Here is a 22,274-nt window from a genome sequence, read left to right on the forward strand (position 1 = left end):
GAGCTGTAATAAATCAATCAGCGGTAATAAATTCCTTAGACGATTATTTACTTAAAAAAATACATAATGTCGCATTATTCTGTTTCATTAGACGTCATGTCCTACATTGTCATTCACCAACTTCCGTCAAACAGAATGAACACGTGTAGTGGCGTCAGTAGCCTACGTCACAATTTATGATCCAGAGGCGTTTTCGCTCATTTTAAAGGAGAAAGGAAATTATGAGTTTAACCCATCTCCAAATATTAATTTGCGTTGATGTAACATCACTTTCCTTAGAAGTAATGGTGATATACTGTCACGGAAGCGTTTTGTTAAGAACATGGCATTATGATGACAAGTGATTACAAATCAAACGGAAGACGTATCAGTCGAAGATCTTATAAGTGGAAGAGAGGTTATGGAAGAACTCGGAAATGAAATTATGATTCCTAATCGTCGTTCGTCCTTTAACTCTCGGATCGGATAAATTATTCTCCCTTCTTGCTGTGAAACGTTTGCATAAAAGAGAAGTTGGTTTTTATATCGCTTTAACACCCTCGAGGTGATAGGTTTTCGGCTCCCATTACTGATCTGCTGGATAATGTTCTGAAATTGTGAGGAAAAATTCGTCGGAGGTCATATTTGGGAGTTAAAAGGGAAACTATTCTTTGCTTTGTAGACAAAACTAAGTAAATAGAAGCAGAAACAGACTCTCTTTACATATCCAGGAAGCAGAGTTGTTTCTATCCTAGCTACCAGCGTTTTATCAAAACTGCTGCAGTCTGATTGGCCACGCTATACTCTATCTATTCCGTAATAGATAGCGAGTTAAGTGAGCAGCGTAACAGTGTGCAGGTGTAAACAAAGTAAAATAAAAAGCATCAGCCTGTCTTGTTGTTGAGTATTGAAAGGCTAGAAGATTTTCAATTGAAGACCTAGATTATTTTCTCTCGATTTTTATGCGTGTTAGTTCATTTGGGCTTCGCCCTCATCAACTGTGACGCGATAGAAATTTCGAGCTTACAATCTACAGTGAAAATCTCTGCCAAAGTTTTACGCTTCCACTTGAAGAGGATGACGCAGGTTTACTAAATCTTTTGTTATCAGCGACAGACCCACTTCATGTTAGAAGAAATATCTTCAGCATTAACTCAAGAACAAATGCCTATCCCTCGAATTGTTCTTTCGTCGAGGAGGAGAGCAGTATCAACCTTGATTGAAGGCTCAACCTTTCTCAGTATGTAGAAAATAACGCTATTTCGACAATATTACCTTCAAAATATCTAGCAATGAATATGCTTTCATAAAAAGATGGCTTAAAACCCCTCAGGGGTAAACGCTCAGTCAAACTCCCATCAAGATTTCATTTAAAATGATTTCAGATGAAGGTTTCTGAAAAAAAATATGAAAAGAACAAAATACCCCGCGACGGTAAAATAGCAACGCAAAAAGCTTTGTCCGTTATTTTTCTAATTTACCATAATGCTAGAGGAAATGTCTTCAGCATTAACTTAAGAAACAAATGGTACTCTTTCTTTCTTCTTTGGGCCTGTTTTTTTTTTTTACCAAGGAATTTCCCCCGCTTTTGATTTTTCCACGAGCAAAGGTTTTTCCAACTCGGGTGCTTTTAAAGATTTCAGAAATTTTTTTATGGAAACGTTAGGCTATGTGTTTGAATCCAGTTTTGTCAAATTAAAGAAAAAACGATATTTTCGGCCCCCGAGGGTGGGAAGTAGCCTTAACAATTATTCGCCGGAGGCGAAGTGAATATTGTTGAATAAAAACCCGTTTGCACGAGTTAAAAATGGTCCAGGCTAGTCACGGGGCACTTTTCCCGCTCTCCCATCGGTTCCCTCTCGTCCAAGAGCACATATTTCTGCAGACAAAGATTCTTCTAACTTCTCTTCCGATGGCAGTTGAAATGGCAAATAAAATTATTTCTCATTGACGAATTGGCATGAAGTTATAATTTCCTAGAAGGTTTTCACTGTCATCTCCTTTTCTTTAAAAGCATAAATAACCATAAAAAAAACTCATGTTTTCATGTCACGTTTTCCATATGAGCTTGGAGCACGCAATCTTTTTGCTAAGAGTCAACTTGTTCAAAGGTTACCATGCAAAATTTTCAAAAATAGATTCAGCCACTCGAAACGTAAGAAATTGTATTGACAAATGGGATGGTTCAATGGAAACTGTGAAAAAAAACTCAGTTACTACCAAGTTCAAGATACTTGAAGCATGATGAGGGCCGTCGCTAGCCTTGACTGTGAAGCAAAGTGTAAAAGCTATCGAGAGTTACACGACAAGATCTTCTTTCGGCGGAGAAAACCACCCGATTTCCTCGAGATCAACAACTTAATCGCCAAATTTGGGCTCGGTTCATTTGGGCTCAAGCTATAACGGTTGGTGAAATCACTGAATGCGAAAAACTAACAATTGCCGTGTTACAACCCAAAAACTACTCGACTTGGCGTTAAGTGACCTGTTGCGCGGAGAGGCTGAGAGGGCGACTTTAACGGTAAGACATGTTCTCAAAGACTAATCACCAACAATATAAAAAGGGAATCGTGCTTGTGCTAATTCGAAGAAATAACAATCTTTTTGTAGTTTTATCTATTTATTTCCATAGTTAGGCAAGGAAGTACAAAGCGAGCGTATGTAGTCACGTTCGGTACACGACGTGGATCTAATTTTGTTGGCGCTCTGAACGTAATATGCTCAGGGCCCGAAAAATGAGGTCTGCAATTTCTGCTAACGCTGTTTGCACCTTTAATACCAGGAACGAAGGGGTTGTTTGAAACTTATCATTATCTACTGTGAGAGGTCTTGCAACTATGCTTCACTTTACTTCGACAGAGGAAGACCGAATAGATCTCATTATAAATTATAATTCATATCCAAAAATAAAAAAAATCCATATTGGTTCTAATTTAGATCGATATCTAATTGTCAACCCGTAAAAGGCCCTAAAGTTTAACCGTCAATGGTCAAAACGGTGTAAAAACTAGCCATCAAAGGTCAAAGATTTCTCCAGTTGCGACCCTCTAAGAGGATAATTAAACATTCGAATCGGTAACAAAACCAAATTTCTCTGAAACTTTGAGGAACGGTTTCCACTTTTAAAATAGTTACTTTAAAATTAGTGGCGCAGAGGAAAGCGCGGCTGCATTTAGACATCCGGGAAAAGGACGGAAAAGAGGTGCCAAATAAACTCGCACGTGTATCTAAGCACCTGTTATACACAACAGAATATCAAATTAAATTAACCAGTTCGAAAACTCAAGTAACAGTTATTAAGGGACCTTGAACAAACCACGACGACGACGGTAACTACAACGCAGCAAAACAATAGATCGAATGGGCAGAACAATAGCTCAGCACGTGCGTTTTTAAACTTCGTACTTACTATCAGCACAGTGTCCACAAACAACAACGTGAAATCCCCAATTTAAGTTTCCATTTGGAACTCAATGCTGCTCGCATAACTTGTGCTGAAGATGAGGTCTGGCGCCTTTAGAGATGGTAATTACATCCACCCATTCGTGAAATTCTTAACAAAAATATAAATGCATTTTTTAATTGGCTTATTTCTTAGCGTTGTCGTCTGGATTGTTTAAGGTCCCTATTGCGAACTACAGGGTAATAAGAAGAAATATTCTTCTTTACTGGGTTCCTTTCTCTTTATCATCTTCTTCGTCTTTTGTTTCTGCTTCACGGGGACTGCTGTCGCTTGTTTCGCCATTAACAGAGTAGTATACATATTTGTAAAAATAAGACATCACCATAAACACTAGCATTACCAAGGCAAGTAGGCCGGCAAAAAAGAAAAACTCGTTCGCCTAAAGGAGGAAGGAAAAGAAAAACGGTATTAAATACATTGAAAGGGATTAAAGAAATGACATGTTTAAACGAAACAAAACAAAACAAAACAAAAAAATAGCTTTATAACTACTGCCATTTATATCAATCTATACTCGTGAGCGTGATGCCTTTCGGTTACAATTTGAGAGGAAGTATTCAAATTGTCAAAAAATCTCTTTTTTATTCGGATTCCTTGTTCACTTTCTTTCCTATTCGGATTCCTTGTTCATTCTACAGGCAGTATGTGCATTTATTTGCTGTCAAATCTCTCGCAACCGTCCCGAATCTATATTCACCAGATTGATTTTTACAACAACTTTGCTTTTTTTTCTTTGTTTAAATCCTTATCTGTGAGCCCAATGCCTTTGGGCTACATTTAGTGGATTCAAAATCATATCTTCGGCTTACGAAACAACATTTTGTGACTGGTTATCACGACCGATGAAAATGATCTTCATACCAAAAAGCTTTTCTAAGGAAAAGCAAAAATAAAAAATAGCGAAGTGGCTTTATTGTTTCAGGTTGAATTCTGAGGAATTGGGTTGAAGAGGTACTGAAAGAATAAAGTCTGCTGTTCAATACCAAAACAAAGCGGTCCTAATTAGGGCCCAGACCTTAATCCTTTTACTCTGTAACGCACGGTTCTCAGTTAAGTAATAAAAACACATTTTTTACATCGATTGACAAGTGATGAAAACAAAACCGCTCTTCTTACCATGTCGTCGGTGAGTCGGGCTTCTGCAAACACCACAACAATGGCGTTTCCAACGGACACTGTCATAAGCCAGCCAGCCATTACACAAGATTTCATACTAACAGGAGCCTGTTGAAGAAAGCAATTTAAAACAAAGAGTTAACTGAAAATCTGTTTAACTCTTTGGCTCCTAAGAGTGACTAGCGTCTAATTTCTCCTTACAATATCACCCCTGAATCGAACATGAAAGTCATGAGAATTGAGGAGATGATCACCAACTAAAGCAGCTCTTGATTGTTAAACAAATTCTCTTTGTCAGCCTCTTTGGAAATGTATGGAGAACAGTATGGAGAATATACATACTGATGTTAGGGTGTAAAGGGTTAATGCAAAAATCAAAGTAACTGTGAGCCACTGAACACGGAAAATGAATAATGAAGGGGCGAAAGAGACTTCGAGGTCACTGAACTGACCTCGTATTTTAAAACTTTTGGTTAAGAAAGGTAACGTTTTATCTACATGGTATACTCCCAAAAACCGCTTACGCTCTGCATACTTAGTGCAATAGAGAAAGCTTATCCTCTGAGGCGAGAGGTCTGGGGATATATCCCAAGTAGCAGTGAGTTTTTTGGGTTTTGTCCTTCTTTCTCTTTTCTCTTTCTTTTCCAAAAAATGCGAACACTTTATATGCTAGTCAGCAGACCTACCCAAAATTAACAGGAATGGAATGAAGGAGTGATGGACGGATGGAGTAAATTTGAGGTCATAACCACAACTCGGAAATGTTTCAGCCATTTCTCGAGTTAAGAATGAACAGAAAAAAACACAGACAATTCAAGACATTCCAAACCACGTTGAGATTGTATGACAAGTCACACCGGTCCAATTGCAATTTCGACTGTTTAATAGTGCTCCCTGATTATCAATAGCGACGCAGTAATTGAAAGGACATTGGGTTTACTGTGAGAGTGGCAATGCATCACTTTCCAAATGCTTCCCCCCTCTTTTATATGTCACGCAACTACACTGCACCCAAAGAAGTGTCATTGCATGACAGGAAAGTCAGTCCTGAGGTCTCTCTTCTTCCTTGGAAGGCAAGGAGACCGTACAAAACTACGACAGAACAAGTTGAAAATTGTAAACTAGGTGTACATTCACCTGAGAGTAAGCGAACTCCAGCCCTGTTATAGAGAAAAGAACTTCCCCTGCGGTGATGGTCACATACTGTGGAATCTGCCACAGCATAGAGATTGAATTCGCTCTGACATCCGCAAACTTCTTGATGGTCAGCTAAAACAACAAAAATCTCCAATTAAATGCGCTTGAAATGCTTAATTCCCCTATAACATCTGCGATGGCCAGAAGAGTCCACAACACCCAAGTGCAACTGAGGTGACTCGATTTTAGGTATAACATGTAATCGCTGCTTCCCGTTCCCTTAACGTAACTTGAGCCTTCGCGGTATATAACGGTGACCCAATTATACAAAATATGGCTGTAACTTAAGAAAGATCCGATCCTCAAGAACTCCGGACTACAAATAACGGCTGTATCACTTAACACGTCTAAGATATTTGTAGAAATGAAAGTAAAATATTGAATTGTTCTCCTGGGACTACATGAAGTCTCTGAAATTTCGTTACTGTGCGGGAGAACTATTCGATAAGGAGATGAAGCTATGTCTTCCATTGTTTCGAGTTCAAAAGGCGGAATTTCTCAGTGTTCGCAAATAAATGTGACTGAAACATCTATTGTTTTAAGCTGCAAATGATTCTCATTCAAGGAGGAAGCCACTTAAAGTTAGCGATAAATACAGCGCGCAACTAAGGAACAAATTCAACCGTGAGAACTTTTAAGATGTCCTAAAAAACCTGCCCTCTTAGTTTTAATTTTAATCAATTAAAAGTGAAGATTTTTAAATTTCTGATTCCACTTGAAATTACTCTGTAAATAAGAATCTCAACCTGATCATTCTTCTTAGGATCTGGTTGTATAATTGCAGTGTATACGCCGCCATCACCAAAGTACATCTTCTGGCTTAGAAGTTTATCGTCTGTTCCAGCGGTCATAACTTTAATCGTATATCTGAAAGGAACAGGAATCTGAATCAAGCAGAATACAATCATCGAGCCGCGAACTTGAAATATTTGGTGCAAGAGATCTAGGAACTGGGCAAAAATGCCTTTCTGCAAGTATTTTCTGAAGGCTTCGCTCGCCCAGCAATCCACGGACGATTTTTGTCTTTTGGCAGCCCCTCTTCCAACAAAAATAAGGGGGTTTATTACTCATATTTGAAAAAGTTACCCTGCCTTGCGTAGACGTCATAAAGAAGGCTTCCAATTGTAAATAAGAACCATATAAAAGCAACTCTCGTTTACGCTTAAATATCATCATCTTCGAAACGTTTGACTTTAGATTCCGATTCTTTATTTTCCAACGCGAAATCTCTTCTTAAATTTAACTTGTTCTAAGATCTAGTAACATGAGACGAAGCCTCGTTTCCAGGGTCTGAGGAAAAGAAGAGAGAGCCTGGGCACGAAGTAATCTGAAGAGTAGGAAACTGGTAAGAAACTTACTTCTTTGATAAAAGTTCCTTGTAGTCGGTGTTTTTAAAGCTTCCAATGTCCTTGTACGTTAAAGTTTTGTTGAGTTTTATGTCCACAGACGGTGCTACATCACCCCCAGTGTGAAAAAATCTGTGACAGTAAAACAAGTTTATGTCATCGAAAGCGTCACCGAAATCCTCTCGCGCAAGGCAACTTAGATGATTTTCAAATAAATTAAATCATTTTTGACGAAGGACGTTTCATTGCAGATGCAACTTTTTCCCTTAAACTTACCATCCGAGTTCGAAGTCCGTACCGTAAGTTATGGACCAAGCCGGTCTTTTCCGTTCGGATTTATGGCGCAAGCGTGTAGCACGCGGGCCATAAATCCGAGCAAAGAAACAAGGTTCTTTAACTCACCGTGCAGACCGGGAAAACCAGGTTAGTAAGATACTTTTTGTACATCTAGGTTCAAATAAAGGGAGGAACACTTCAATTCAAACGAACTTTCGAATTTAGCGGGCCGTACAGTAATATACGGCCCGCGGGTATGTGGGCACTTAGTAATGAAATGAGTGACTGATTGATTTGTTTATAAATATATTTACCACGTACCTTTTTCAGTAACTGTAGATATTTGAAAATCATATATGTGTGAACTGCGCTTTAAGAAATGAATTAGGAAGTGATCTTCGCAGTGGTGAAAATAAGATACAGGAAAACTGCACCAGTATAGCAGAGGTCTTGGGTTCAAATCCCGTACAGGCCGGAATTTTTTTTAGGTTTTAATTTCACTACTGCTTGTGTGGTGTTTATTACTGCGAAGGTCGCTTTCAAATTCATCACCTATCTTTTTGTCATGAAGTTTAAAATACATGGGAAGCTTATAATCATTGCAAATCACCGCAGAACAAGATTTTAAGTCATAAGTTCAATAACATGATCACATGTGATATTAGGCGGCACTACATGTGTAACGAGAGGACAAGGATTTGACATTTCAATACACTTCATCGCCTACCTGACTTTTGCTACACTTCCTTTTAATGGCTCGAGAATATCCTCAATCTGAAACAATAGCCGGAGCAAAAAAGGAAAAAAAGTATTACCATCGGAACAAAATTTTGTGCAAAGTTTACTCAAAAACACCTGTTGGTGCATCATTTGTGGTTTCTAGCGATACTCATGGGTGTTTCCAAACACTTGAACTCATTTGTTTATAGTCCAGGCTGTTTCTCCAACTTCCGCCTTATCAAGCTGGTTATTTCAAGTATCCAGCGTTAGGCAGAATAGAAAAAACAGCCACTTTTTCCTCTTTTGTTGGAACCTCGATTCCCAGTAGTTTCGAGGATCGAGTTTCGAGCGGAGACTGTTAACTAACTTTGAGCGGATCTCAACGTTACAATTTCGTGAATAGTTCAATGATTGTAACGCTTTTATAACTCAATCCAGGCAACATGACACTTTGTTAAATGTACCTGCTCTCCAATCAGCGCATTCTTTTCGATTCCAACAACGAAAGTGGTTGCGCCTTTTTCTTTGATCTTCACCGAGAATGACTTGGTGAGTTTGGTGGGACAGTCAACCGTTTTTACGTTTATTGTATCCAGAGTAACTGGGACGTGAGCATAATCCGAAGCCTGGAAAAAAAAGAGACGAGATCAGAGTTCAATTCTAAGACTAGTCTAACATCTATATCCAATAAATCGAATGAATTAAAGAAAAAAATTAATAGTTGACTGAAAAACTGGCAGACTGATTTACTAACTGATCGAATGACTAACTGTCTGGCCGGCTGACTGACTGGGTAGCAGAAAGACAGACCGACTGACTCACTAGATAAACGGGCGATGGACCGAACGAGCGAACGAACGAACAAACAGACGGACGAACGAATTCACGATTGACGAACGACGAACAAACGAAGGAACGAACTGACGAACGAACGAATTCACGATTGATGAACGACGGAAGAACGACGAACGAACGAACGAACGAACAAACAGACGGACGAACGAATTCACGATTGACGAACGACTAAAGAAAGAACTGACGAACAAACGATCGAGCGAACGGGCACTCGAACGGCCAGTCAAAGCGCTGAAACGTGACTGAAAAGAGAATACATTAAGGGGGAAGATGAAAAGATAACTGCAGTCTGAAATATTACATTCATAACAAAACTCAAGAAAAATTTTAACACCAACGTAATTAATTGATTTCCATACCTGCATCAAAGGCACCTCTGCGTTCAAGCCAACACCGAACGCGTTTATTTTACAAACTCCGGCATTAATAACACGAAGGTTGGCGAAACCTGTTGGTGGAACGTCCGCTGCGACTCGACTTCGCTGTAAAACAAGACAAACAAAAATAATCCCGATAACTTGACCTCTTTTAAAAAGTTACAAATCATTTTGGACATTCAAAACTCAAAACGGAGTTTGGCTTGTTGCAGCGATCCAAAGACATTCCCAACAATGCACTGAAACCATTCGAGCGGTTGAGGGTCGTACAACCAAAACCAAAGTAAACGCAATGGCCAATCAAGACAGAGGAAAATATCACAGATAGCCACTCAGAATTCTAAAAGCTTCAAACTGCCAGAAGCGCGGGAAAACGCGGATGACCAAATCGCGACTGGTTAAGTTTTGGATCTGATCGGTTGAGACCATTAAGCTCGTTTTCCTTGGCCGTTCACACGGGGAAGCACAGCAAAAAAAATCAATAATGCAGTGTTCACTTGAAAATCGAAAAATCTACGTTACCTGTATTGCAATCTGTATGAAGGCTGCCATGACAAATGAACATGCTGCCAGCAGCATTCCAGCGCACATACGCTGTAAGGGCCTGTTAAGAAAAGAGTTCCAGGCGCATGAAGAACAAACACAGTTCTCACTGATGTTGAGTCAAACAAATAGGTAAAAACGTACAAAAAGAGTATGTTCGTACCTCACAAGAAGATTGCATTTTCTCAGAAGAGGATAAACAATGTTTTCAAAAATTGGAATCATGATCAGAATAAACACCGGATTGAGCGCCTGTTGAAATACAACGTTAAAAAAAGAAATGGGCATTCTCTCCACGATATGAACCTCATTGCAGCGAAACCTGTTGAATTAAGCAATACATCACCCGCCTCCAGCTCGTGCACGTGGGTTAGTTCGCCAGTAAACTGATAGCACGTGCAGTCTATTGCTTTTATAAGACAAACTTAAATCTTCTATTGGTTTACCGGCGCAATAAACGATAGGTTTTTGACTAATCAGGGCGATCTTAGTATCTCGTTATTTTATAAAATTTACTAAACAGCGCGCAAACTTGAAACACTTATTTCAAAGTTTGTTATTTTAGTTTCTTCGGTTGCGGTTTTCTTTACTGATCATTAAATAATAATTTATGAAAGTTGAGACTCACAGAAGGTACCATTTACATTGAAATGAATTGATCATTGTCATCATTATTTGAAATAGGTCTTATTTTGAAGTTTTCATGATTTTATCAACTGAGAAACGGGTTAATGAAAAGCAAAAACAGTATCGTGATGAACTTCCTCAAAAATTTAACTTGTTTTCATAGCCTGATGTAAACACGCGGGAGGTTGGGAGAACACGAGATAAGCGTAGGAAACCACGACGCGAAGCGGAGTGATTTCCAGCTTATCGAGTGTTCTCCCAACCTCCCAAGTGTTTACATCAGGCTATGTAAACACGGAAACCATTTTACATTTCTTTTATAAAATAACTAATGAAAGAGGAACGAAAACCGTGTTTACATACGCTCATGTAAAATGGTTTTATGGCCAATCAGAGCGCGCGTACTATTTGAATTATTTTATAATACGAAATGAAAAACGAGAAGAGAATATACAGTGCAAAAAATGAAAATTAAAAAAATGAAAATTAAAAAAATGTCTAAAGAGCCCATTGCTACACAAATGAACCCTTTGCCTGGGAGTGACTACAATCTAAATTCTCCTTACAATATCACCCCATTGATCACACGTCAAGGTCATGAGAATAAAGGAAATGATCACCAACTAAAGAAGCTCTTGATTGTTAAACAAATTCTCCTTGTCAGTACCTTAGGGAATGTATAGGGAACAGTATGGAGAATATACATACTGATGTTAGGGTGTAAAGGGTTAATGTATAAGTAAACAATGGTCAAAATGAAAACAGACCTGCACTTGATCAGGCTTTAAGGTTCCAAATTTGCCCTGTAAAAAGACAATAAAATAAATAACATATTATGAAGAAAACAGTGATATCGCCGATTTGTTCTTCATGAAGGTAAACATTTGAGAAAACTATTTTAACAAGTATAAAAGTGTTGAAACAAGCAGAATATCTCAGGTTTTTAGTAACCTTTAATGTATGGTGCACCATCATTTAGGCTAAAGTCTGGCTAACTGAGAGAAATTCAGTCCAGTTCAGGCAGGTGTCTGTCGTAATTGGCAATGCCAAGTGATATCACCTATCTACCTTGAGCCTGTCAAAGACAATGAGTTCTGAGTTTCTCCAAGTTTGCCTGTTCACCTATTTTTCTTCCTCCATGAGAAATACATGTGTGTAAACCATCCAAAACATGAAATTCCACTACTGGTTTTAAACTTCATGAAATGTTATTTGCCATTTACTTACTAAGTTACCATCCATTTCTTCAGCTTGAAGAGTCCATCGTGAACCCTAAAATTAACAGCACAAAAAACAATTTAACCCTTAAACTCCCAAGATCTGATTGTCAATTCTCCTCTCTAGCTTCTACATCTTTCTTTGTAAATGATTAACAAGAATTTGGTGGTCGATCAAGGTAAAAACTTGTGCCTGACAAGTTTGAATATTCTCATCACCGGTTTGCTGAGTAATGTATGGATATTGTAGGGAGAGGTTACAAATTGAACACTTCTGGGAGTTAAAGGATTTATCGATAAATGTTTGCATATTCTTGTATTCAGTGTATTTCTCTGCATGTAACTACTATGATGTTTTGTTTCCTGTGTACTAATATATTTTTTAATCTTTATAAAACATTACAATCAGAGTAGCAAGGATGTTTGATTGTTCCTTCAGGCTTTTCCCTAATCTACAATCATTTAATATATATCTGGAGCTCACAATCTAATTGTTAACTATCTTTAGTGGTATTGACATATCCTAACACCTAACCAAGAAGCCTAGCTGCCACCCCTCCCTCCCTCCCTCCTCCCCCACCCCCCTCTCTACTCTATTGAAAGTACAGTCAACACTACAAACCAAGTGACATTGACTGGGTGGACGTAGGAAGGGAAGGGTATGGTCACTAAAACAAGTTTGCCTAGGAAATGCAGCAGCAATGATACAATTTTCACAACAGTTTTCTCAATGGTTTTGAATTTTGTTTCTTACGGTTCACAGACATTGGTACATTGCAAAAAATTGATATTCAGATAAGGGTTAATGGTTTATGTGTCAAGGAATAAAATATCTCACCTGCTGATCAAACAATGTCCAGAACACAGGCAAAGGTAAAAACATGAAAAGAACTTTGAACAGTGCTTTGATGTCCTCCACCAAGTTTGACTAAGAAAAACAATAACAATTATCATGAGAGATAATTTGAAAACAGGAACATGGCTGCATCATAAAATAATCAATTGTAAATAAAAAATGTAACTAGTTCAGTGGAACTTACATCATAATCCTTCTTTGCATAGTCCATCCAGTGGTCCCTCTTTTCTCCTGAACCAATACTTTTCACCTTATTTTTAATAGCATTCTGGTAAGAAAACAAAACAAATCAGATTTAAAAAATTGGATCAATCATGATACTAAGATTGAAGAAACATTTTTAGCTTTTCTTTCATTCAAAACTATATTGTAAAATTAATTTAATTCTAAAAGTTAATGGATAACACAAACCCCGACAGCACAGCTGACAAGTAGAACAATATTTCCCTCTGGTGGGACTTTCTTGTACTTGTTACGACCACAGTAAAACAATGCTGTGGAAAAAACATTGAACTGGTCAACAAAATTTAGCATGTTCACTGACATGGGGGAGGGGTGGGGGGCTACATGGTAATAAGCCCTACATGACAAATGATAGTCTACTAGATTCCTCCCTACAAATTGCTTTGTATTTACCAAGGAAAATTCAAGTTGAAGTTGCTTCAAAAACCAACTAAGACTTTAGTCCGTGCATCCCTTCACCCTTTACACCCTAATATCAAAAAGAATATTCTCCATACTATTCTCTATACATTTCCTAGGGTGCTAACAAGGAGAATTTGTTAATCAAGAGTTTTTTTTAAGTCAATGATCATTTCCTTTATTCCTTTGTCCATAATGTGTGATTCAGGGGTCATATTGTATGGAGAAATTAGATGCTAGTCACTTAGGGGTTAAAGGGTTAAGAATTTTAGACAGTGTTGTAAATGCAGGAAAAATGTTATACACTGTACCAATTGACAGGATCATCAACAAAGCAGGGACTCCAAATGCCAACATGTAACAATCTTGACCAAAGCAGGACACATCACCTGAAAAAAAAAACATATCCTCAACATCATTAAACAGTCTTACATCCCCCATAAAAAAAAGCAACAACAACAATAAACAAACAAAAAAACTACTCATGATCAGGAATCTACAATGTAGAAGAGGACAATGTCAACAGGCTGGCACTAAAAGACACTTTCCTTGTTTGCACTATAAAGGGACCTAATATGGTCTTTGTCGCTGTAGTTTGCAACTTCTTTAATGCAGGGATCTTCAGCTGAGTTCTTACAAAATGGTGAAGGTGAGAGACACTATACAAGTGGTCAACTACTGAGTAATGATCCCCTTCTTGATATTTTTCATCACTCTTATCACTTGTCCGATTGATATTGTATTGATATTATAAGAAGAAATTCTTTCTTGGTCACTTATGAGAGGTTACATGGCAACAAATGCCAAAACACAAACACCTCTGCTCTTTCCTACATGTATCTGTGGATTTGTAACCAAAACGTCAGCCAGCTACACGAATCACTGACTGCAAAATCTACTAAGAAAAATCTCTCAACCTGCTCTTTGAGAGAGATGCTCAGTTCCTAACCCCAACAACGCCCTACTGTAAATAATTATTAATTGATCTTCAAACAATGTATATTCATTTTCTTTAAAATAGCACAACTGTGTGTTACTAAATACATGTTCACATTGAATCACTTGCCTCTCAGCATTGGTGTAACAATCATAGATAAAAGGCTACCAAGATTGATGGCAAAATAGAAAATGGAAAAATAGCTCTGAAGTAAATGTTCCTGCAACAAAGGCAATCAAATAAAAGCATATTACTTAAAAATGCAATAAGTATGTTTTTGGTATGTTTTTTTTTTTTGCTTATTATCTTTTGCCTCTGTTTTCTCCTTACTGTTAACCATAAAATTCTTATAATGTTAGTTTAGAGAATTTAGTATTGGATCAACTAATTATCTCCAAATTGATATTTTTCTTTGTTCTCGTCACTTATCTGGTTGATATTGTATTGATATTTTCAGGAGAAATTTTGTCTTGGTCACTCATGGGAATTAAAGGGTTAAGATTTCAAATGAGATTTAAGTTAGAGTTCCATGAGCCACATCTTACTATATTTCTGACACACAACGACCTAATTAACTCAAAATTCACTCCTATAACTCACTTGCACTAAAAAAATTTTGTGAATCTTTGCTAATTTCTTGCTGTTTTTTTATCAGTATTCTTTAGATTTTAGTGTCTGAGGAATACTGTCATTATGATATTTAAATTCACCCATCTGCACCTTAAAAGCTCCAGGGTTACTTTGGCTTTCCAATGTACATTGTACTGCACTTTATAAACATGCACAAGACCTATCGTATAATCTATTTGCTTGCAGGAACAGTGGTCATAATGATAAGGATTGCAGTACATACTACTATGTAGTACATGTAGCTCAAACATAACAACTTTCTACTCTACAGGTACATTACTTGATCAGCAGTAAACTGATCTCCCCCAAAAGCTGACACACACGGTTTGATGCCTCCTGTACCAAGTGCGATTAACAGCAATCCAATCATTGGACCAGCCCTGGAAAAGAAGGAGAAAAAGTCAACAAAAGAGGACAACTAACCATTCATTAGTCATCACCATATGCCAAATGACCTTTGTCAACTTAACTCAGTCCATTTTCTGTGGCAAAATGCTGCCTATCTTCCCATCCCCTTGATGGGATGCTTCCCCTCTCTACCACCATGCATTATCAGGATCCCCAGAAAAGCCCCATGGAAGAGTACGAGCCAATAGAGTATGTACATTTTGTAACTATGTAGGTATGTATGTATGTATCCCCCAGACAATATTCTGAAACCCACTCAAATTGACAGGAGAGAGAAGTATTGAGAGAGTAAAGTTACTGTTTAAATACGAAGAAATCACATGGCCCAAGAAACCACATCTTGTTTAAATTAATATCTGGCACCAAGTGTTACATCAAAAACTGCTTTGTTATGCAAATGCCTGTCACTTAAGTTGACACTGAAACAAGGCTACTAGCAAACAACGCTTATTGTTACAGCAAGTATCTCAAGAACTTAATGAAAAAAAGAACTAAAAGTAGAATAAAGTCCAGGTAATTAGACACCTACAAGATGCTAGATTTTCCACAGAGAAAAACTGTTCCTTGGAGTTCTTAAAAACTCAGCTCAATGTTTTTTTTCAGTTAAGAAAATATCTTTGAATGCTAGGAATATTACTGATTTCTAGCAATTTTATCTCATGCACATCTCTAATGAAAGACATGATTACTCTTTTCATATCACTCAAAACGGAGACCAGGGGTTTTAATAAGTTTTGAAGTAGAAGGAAAAAATCTGTAAAATAGGCAGCTAATGGAAGTTCAATCTTTACTCTGATGTTGTTAACTGTGAAGAAAATAGGTGGCAATTTTGCATGACAAAGATGGTGAATTTCACTGGTTACCAGCTCTTATTAAACTTCCTGTCTGACAACATCTGAATCTAAGAGTGACAGAATTTTAACCTTTTGATCCAATTAGTAATTCTTCCTACTAACTGCCATAATTTTGCTTGTCAATTAAAAAAGGAGAAGTTGATCTTTATTTAAATTAACAGCCCCTGGCTGATTAACTTGTCTGTTCTCACAACCTGTTTACAAGATAACTTGATGGAAGTGTAAGGAGAAGTTACAGCTGTGCATGTTAATCACTTCTTCTGGTTAAAGGAATAAAGGCTTACTCAACAACTATAAAATACATAATAACTATTACATTCATGTCCCATGCAAGGTCACCAATCTGTTGAGGGTTGTTAACCCCTTCACTCCCAAGATCTTATTAGAAATTCTGTTTACTGACTTCTATGCAATTCTTTTGATGTTCCTTTGGATAATTTGGTATTGGATCAACCTGTAATCCCCTAACTGAAATTTTGGTCTATTCTCATTTCTTGTCTCCTTGATATTGCATCAGAATTTTCTTGGTCACTCTTGGGAGTTTAAGGGTTACCAGTCATTAAGCTACTACTTGCATTTCATTAGAAAAACAATTAACTCACGTTTTTACTTTTGCCAGTACTGCAGGAATTGATGTGACAGCAACAGTGACATTGCCAATGGCATATATGATTGAAACATAGAGTATGGTCCTGTAAACGAAAAAAGAGATTCATTTTGGCATTATTTATTTCCTCTACATTGAATTCAGAAACAATCACATGTGCACAAATAATTTTACTTGTTATCTAGTGATTGCTTGGTGTCTGAAGCATGAGTCACAACTTGTCGTCTTCAAAAAGTATTATTTTTGTGATATGATGTTTTGTAGTTTAGTAAAATGACTCACTTGTATTTTCCCAACAGACTGTCTGCTAACATTGCACCAAAAAGAGGACTGAAATAGCACAACATGTTAAAGGCATGATAAACTGCTGTGGCAGAGTCATCATCCATCTTCAACATCTGTGTCAGGTAGATGACAAGAATGGCTGTAAAGGGAAAATAGAAAAATAATTACATACTATCCATGAGGTGGATTCTGTGGTCAGTAAAGATCCCAAAACCCAGAGTTTTAACCCTTTAACTCCCAGAAGTGATTAACATAAAACTTCTCTCTACAATATCCATACATTCTTCAGCAAACAGGTGATGAGAATATTCAAACTTATCAGATAGAAACTGCTATCTTGATCTAGCACCAAGTTTTCATAACTAATTTACAAGGAAATGTATAGCAGCTGCAGGGGAGAATTAATAATCAGATCTTGGGATTTAAAGGGTTAACAGGACTTCGGTATTATGTCCAAAAAAAATTTTTCTCATTCTCCTCCAGTCATGTAAATTGTTTCTCTTTCAAATTGTACTTTCCTCCTTCTTTCTTTTTGGGATCCACAGCCAAGTCCGTTTACCTTTAACCCTTTACTTCCTAGAAGTGATTAATGAGGAACTTCTCCCTATAATATCCATACATAATCCTGCCAACAGGTATTGAGAAAACAGATAAAAGTTGTTATCTTGATCTAACACTAAATTCTCATAACTGATTTACGAGGAAATGTGTAGCAGCTAGAGGGGAGAATTAGCAATCAGATCTTGAGAGTCAAAGGGTTAATCAAGGTAAACAGACTTAAAGTTTTAATGACATGAATAATATTAAAAATTCAATCACCTGATTCCTAAATATACAACAAGTAAAATGAATAAAATTATTAAGCTATCCAACTAAACAAATTTAAACACCAAAGACATGAAACCATTACAACTAAATCTATTTAAACTGAAGATTCCAAGTTTGTGTCATGTCACCAATAGACTTCCTTGCACGGAGTATTTTAATTGCATGGAGTATTTTAATTAGATGGAGAATTTTTATTACACTATTCAACTATGATTTTAATGCCTGGGGTGTTACTCATCTTCTAGATTGCAATCAATGTAACTTACCATGCATCCCATAGTATGAGAACCTCTCACAGAACTCATTTCCCAAAATATACCACACTGCACTCGGGTAACCAGTCTTGTGAAACACATTCTGTAAGAAAAATCATTTCTATCTTGTTAAATTCTGGGACAAAATTAAGCCCTGGGTTATATAGAAATACTTCAGCTGCTCCATACACAAATATTTACTTTAACTCTTTAACTCCCAAGACCTCCTTAGAAATTCTCCTAACTATCTGCCATACAGTTCTTGTAATGTTAGTTTGGAAAATTTGGTATTGAATCAACTTATGATCCCCTAACTGATATTGTTCTTTATTCTCATCCATTGTCTGCTTGATATTGTATTGATATTGTAAGGAGAAATTCCGTCTGGGTCACTAATGGGCTTATGTGCAGCATTACTACATCAAGGCAAGAACTGAAAATCTAAAAAAGGAACTTCTGCCAAGATCAATTTTATTAATGAGCCTTAAGCTAAGAGTGCTATATGTAAACATAAAAAAAATCACTGATAATTACACCAGCATAGGATATAGAAACATACCTTTATTTTCTGTAATTTTGACTTTTCTCCCTTTCCTTTCCTTTCGTCCCCTTCATTTTCTAAAATTCATGAAAGGAATATGTTAAAAATTGTAAATTGAAGCTACAAGGCACAATCAGTAATGTATCACTCTACTCGTTGAATAACAAAACATATTCAGTATGTAAATACTCAGAAGAATCTTCAGAAATGGTTCCCTTTCCCCTTTAAATAGCCAACCTCTTAATCTCTCTTTTGAAGAGAAAAATTTCTATTACTGTGGATAATATTTGCTTCATACCTTCAAAACTTCAAAATGCCATGCTCAAGAAGCAGATTTATTTTATGAGTGTTAAAACAGATACATGTAGAACACTATAAAAACATTGTTATTAATAACAGCAGTGTCCTATAAAGTCAGACTAAACATACAGATACACGCATTGAAGTTTCAACGAAAAAAAAAAATGTTTGAAGACAGAAGGTCATAGATGTACTCGTACATGTAACTGACAAAGTTGCAACAAATCAAAACAGACTGAATCCATTAAATTATTAAGGTACCAAATTTTTTTTTGCCATGAATCACTACCTCATACTTTTTTTTTTCTATGGATCACATTCTCCATTAACACCCACGTATGTAACTTAAAATGGCACTTAATAAGCCCCCTGGAGGCAAACAGGTGAAAATTATCAATTAATTTTCCAATAAATCTCATGAAAAAAGATATAATATTTCTGTAACTGGGACAAAAAAAGAAAACAATTTTAATCTAACCCTTTCACTACCTCAATCTAAAGATCATGTCTTTGTACTGTCTGTCAAAAATTTCACATAATTTTACCTCTCAGAATTGTTGTTTTACCCTTTCACTCCCAGTTGTGATTAACATGTAACTTCTCTCTATTATAACCCTACATTATCCAGCCAACAAGTAGTGGGTATATTCAATCTTGTCAGGTAGAAGTAGATTTTTTTCATAAACACCACATTCTCTTCACTAATTTACAAGAAAATGTGTAGCAGCTAGAGGGGAGAATTGATCATCAGATCTAAGAGTTTGAAGGTTAATTCAATCAATATTCCCTAGTTGATATATTCTTTTCTTATCATCATCCATCTACTTTAAAATGTATTGCTATTTTGAGAAGAAATTCCTTGATGGTCATTCTTCCAAGGGTTAAAGCTAGATTCACTAACTAAAGTAAATCTGGTGTATTATGGAATTGTCTGCCAATTAACCAGTTGCAGTTGCTGTTATTCAGCGAGTAGAGTGTCTCTTTAATAAACAAAATGCTCTAAACTATCCTGTAATACTTCGACTTCGCACTGTACCCGCGAATAAGTCCACTTTAATTTCGAGACTAAAATGCTCTAAAAAATCAAATTACTTGCGACAATACGGGAAAGACGTCAAACAGTAGCAGAGGACAATATAACCGGCATTACATCTTATTTATGGAACCAAAAACTGTGGGTTGAACGCGCATGCAGCATCAATTCGTTGTTGTATTTTGACAAAAATTGAAAGAAAACTATCATTCAAATAGACCATTGCTTTGAAAAAAGATTCTATAAGAGCTGGTCAGCTTTTTTTCACACAAGACTGATTTTAACGCCTACATAATATGATTTCTTCATTTTTCTACAATTACAAAGGCAAAGTAATACGGACATTTTCAATACTGGCTGTAGTTCCTATGATGGGTTAATTTTAAATATTACTTTCCGGGAATTACCTCAAGGTTTTCGATAAATTTGCCTTCGATTAGTTGATTAAATGCACTAGAACACACTAACATCAACATTCATGTGTACTGGAAAACATGTCTGTTCATGAAATTTGAATTACAAACACTGTTCGGTACAAGATCGAAACCTTTGAAATTCGATTTCAGATAAGCTTAATTCTCGAAACCCAGTAAAAAAAACATTAAGAAATTATTTACCTTGCCCCCTTTTAGGATCATCTGTGTCCGTATCATCTAACGGCGTGTAAGCAGCGGAAGACATCGCAATTTTGTTGGCTCTCAGCTGAGTTTGTGAAAGGATGTTTTACATGTCGAAGTCAAATCCCACACTTAAAACCAAAACAAAACTGTTCGGTGTATCATTCGATCCTCCCTGCAGGCATTCCCCCTTCTCGAAGAAATTTGGCAAAATGTTAAAATGAGATTTCACGTTAAAAGCCCAATAAATAAGACACTCGACTTCTGATCGTTAGGGGAAGCGTCGAGATAAATTATGTATTAGATGAATTTGGTCTTTTTCACCGGAACGAGTTCGAAATTTACTCTACACCTGAGGTTGTTAACGCTTTGGGCTCCTTGATCCTACTGGTCAGCGCATACTGTGAAAGAGTGTGCGTGTTGCTGTCCGTGTTGAAATGCAACGATTGTATTTGTTTGGAAGAACCGTGGGAAGGAAGATATCTCGGATTGATTTCCAATTACGACATTCGCCCTAGGTCGTCTTCATAACATAAGCCAAGTGGAATATTGAGAGGAACATTTAGTTCCTTTTCGCTAATGAATTCACACAGTTCTTCAGATATTTGTCTCTTTCTTTTTTCGTTTTAAGCCAGAAGTCTAATAAAGGCTTCTGATTTTAAAGCTTAGCCTATCGCCATTTGAACGGGCGTCCTTTTCACGAATGATCACGTTGTGTCAACTTCAAGCAGTGCGAGTATTTTTTGTAGAAAAAATGAAATGAAAGTTAAACGTAAAATCAAAATAAACCGTAACTCTGGTTGAAATTTCGTTTTCGGGTATAAAGAAAGCGAGACGCCTTAATAGGCGTAAATGTGGGATGCGTTGGTCATTACCAACAGTCATACTTGGAAAGTGATAAATTCAATGTTGACTCAGAACAAGAGTTTACGATCTACTAACCCCCGAGCAGACATTCTTTTGGCACGTCACGCAAGCTCTCTTCTTGACGAGCCATAGAATGAAATGAAAAATATAGCAACAAAAAATTAGTACTCCTTAGAGCTACCTCAAAGTATGAGAACAGCCTTCTCCCTCCACCATTTCTTTCAAAATTTCCTTCTAATATTTCCTTAAATGACGAGTTGGTTATCAACTTTATCTTTCATCATATACGTAATAATAAGGTTTCAAGACTTGAACGCCGAACAATAAAAAAAATTAATATCGAAGATCCAATGAAATCTGTAAAACCTCAAAACATGGTAAATTAGACGCCAAATAATTGTAAACAATGACCAAATGGCAGCCAAACAGATACACTAAAATTAATCTCAAAACGAGAATTAAAATCGCTTACACGGCGTCCCAAAATTTTCCACATCTATTGTAACATCGTTGATTTTCAGCTGTTTTAAGACTTTGAAGCCCGTTTCTACCCACTTGAGCTCTATTCGGCGCGTTTGCTCTTTGTTTTTGACGTCTACAAAGGTTCATTTTAATCAGGCATGGAGCGAAAGAAGGAAAGACCTCCTTGACGATTTTAATGACAGTTCCATAAAATATTTCCAAATCTATCAATCGTTCGGAATATCGTCATCGTCGATTAACGGACTTCAAGCACTTTTTTATCTCAAATAAATAATTCAAAATTTTTTCTTCCATTCTGCCAAAAAGAAGGGTCGAACGAGATTCTTACCCAAAAGAATCTAGACCAGATCTAGACCCAAACCGGGTCTAGATCTGGAACAAGTGAAAATTCTTCAATTGTCGTTTGTCCGCCGTTG

At 36.9% G+C, this 22,274-nt stretch overlaps 1 protein-coding gene across 1 annotated transcript; it reads right to left on the reverse strand.

Moving 5' to 3' along the window:
- Nucleotides 1-2,580: 2,580 nt before the first annotated feature.
- On the reverse strand, nt 2,581-20,925 carry LOC113676080 (solute carrier family 15 member 2). Its single transcript, XM_089193965.1, has 23 exons — nt 20,509-20,925; nt 18,577-18,635; nt 18,030-18,120; nt 16,933-17,074; nt 16,646-16,735; nt 15,062-15,161; nt 14,281-14,371; nt 13,526-13,603; nt 12,984-13,066; nt 12,757-12,840; nt 12,555-12,644; nt 11,727-11,771; nt 11,267-11,302; nt 10,036-10,124; nt 9,852-9,933; nt 9,312-9,434; nt 8,562-8,723; nt 8,105-8,151; nt 7,114-7,233; nt 6,502-6,622; nt 5,696-5,827; nt 4,559-4,666; nt 2,581-3,821 (listed from the first exon to the last, which is right to left on the reverse strand). The coding sequence occupies exons 1-23, from the start codon at nt 20,570-20,572 to the stop codon at nt 3,645-3,647; spliced, it is 2,214 nt and encodes a 737-aa protein (XP_089050091.1). The 5' UTR covers nt 20,573-20,925; the 3' UTR covers nt 2,581-3,644.
- Between the last annotated feature and the right edge of the window lie 1,349 nt (nt 20,926-22,274).

The sequence above is a fragment of the Pocillopora damicornis genome, chromosome 14 (assembly GCF_964200805.1).
Source record: "Pocillopora damicornis chromosome 14, jaPocDami1.2, whole genome shotgun sequence".
Classification (NCBI taxonomy): Eukaryota; Metazoa; Cnidaria; class Anthozoa; order Scleractinia; family Pocilloporidae; genus Pocillopora; species Pocillopora damicornis.

What these genes read in the sequence shown, in the direction of transcription:
- LOC113676080 (XM_089193965.1), bottom strand. Translation starts at nt 20,572, where the DNA reads ATGTCTTCCGCTGCTTACACGCCGTTAGATGATACGGACACAGATGAT. An exon ending in GGACATTGTTTGATCAGCAG is followed by an intron (nt 11,772 to 12,554) that starts GTGAGATATTTT and finishes TGTTAATTTTAG; the next exon opens with GGTTCACGATGGACTCTTCA. An exon ending in CAGAGGTGCCTTTGATGCAG is followed by an intron (nt 8,724 to 9,311) that starts GTATGGAAATCA and finishes TTTTTTTTCCAG; the next exon opens with GCTTCGGATTATGCTCACGT.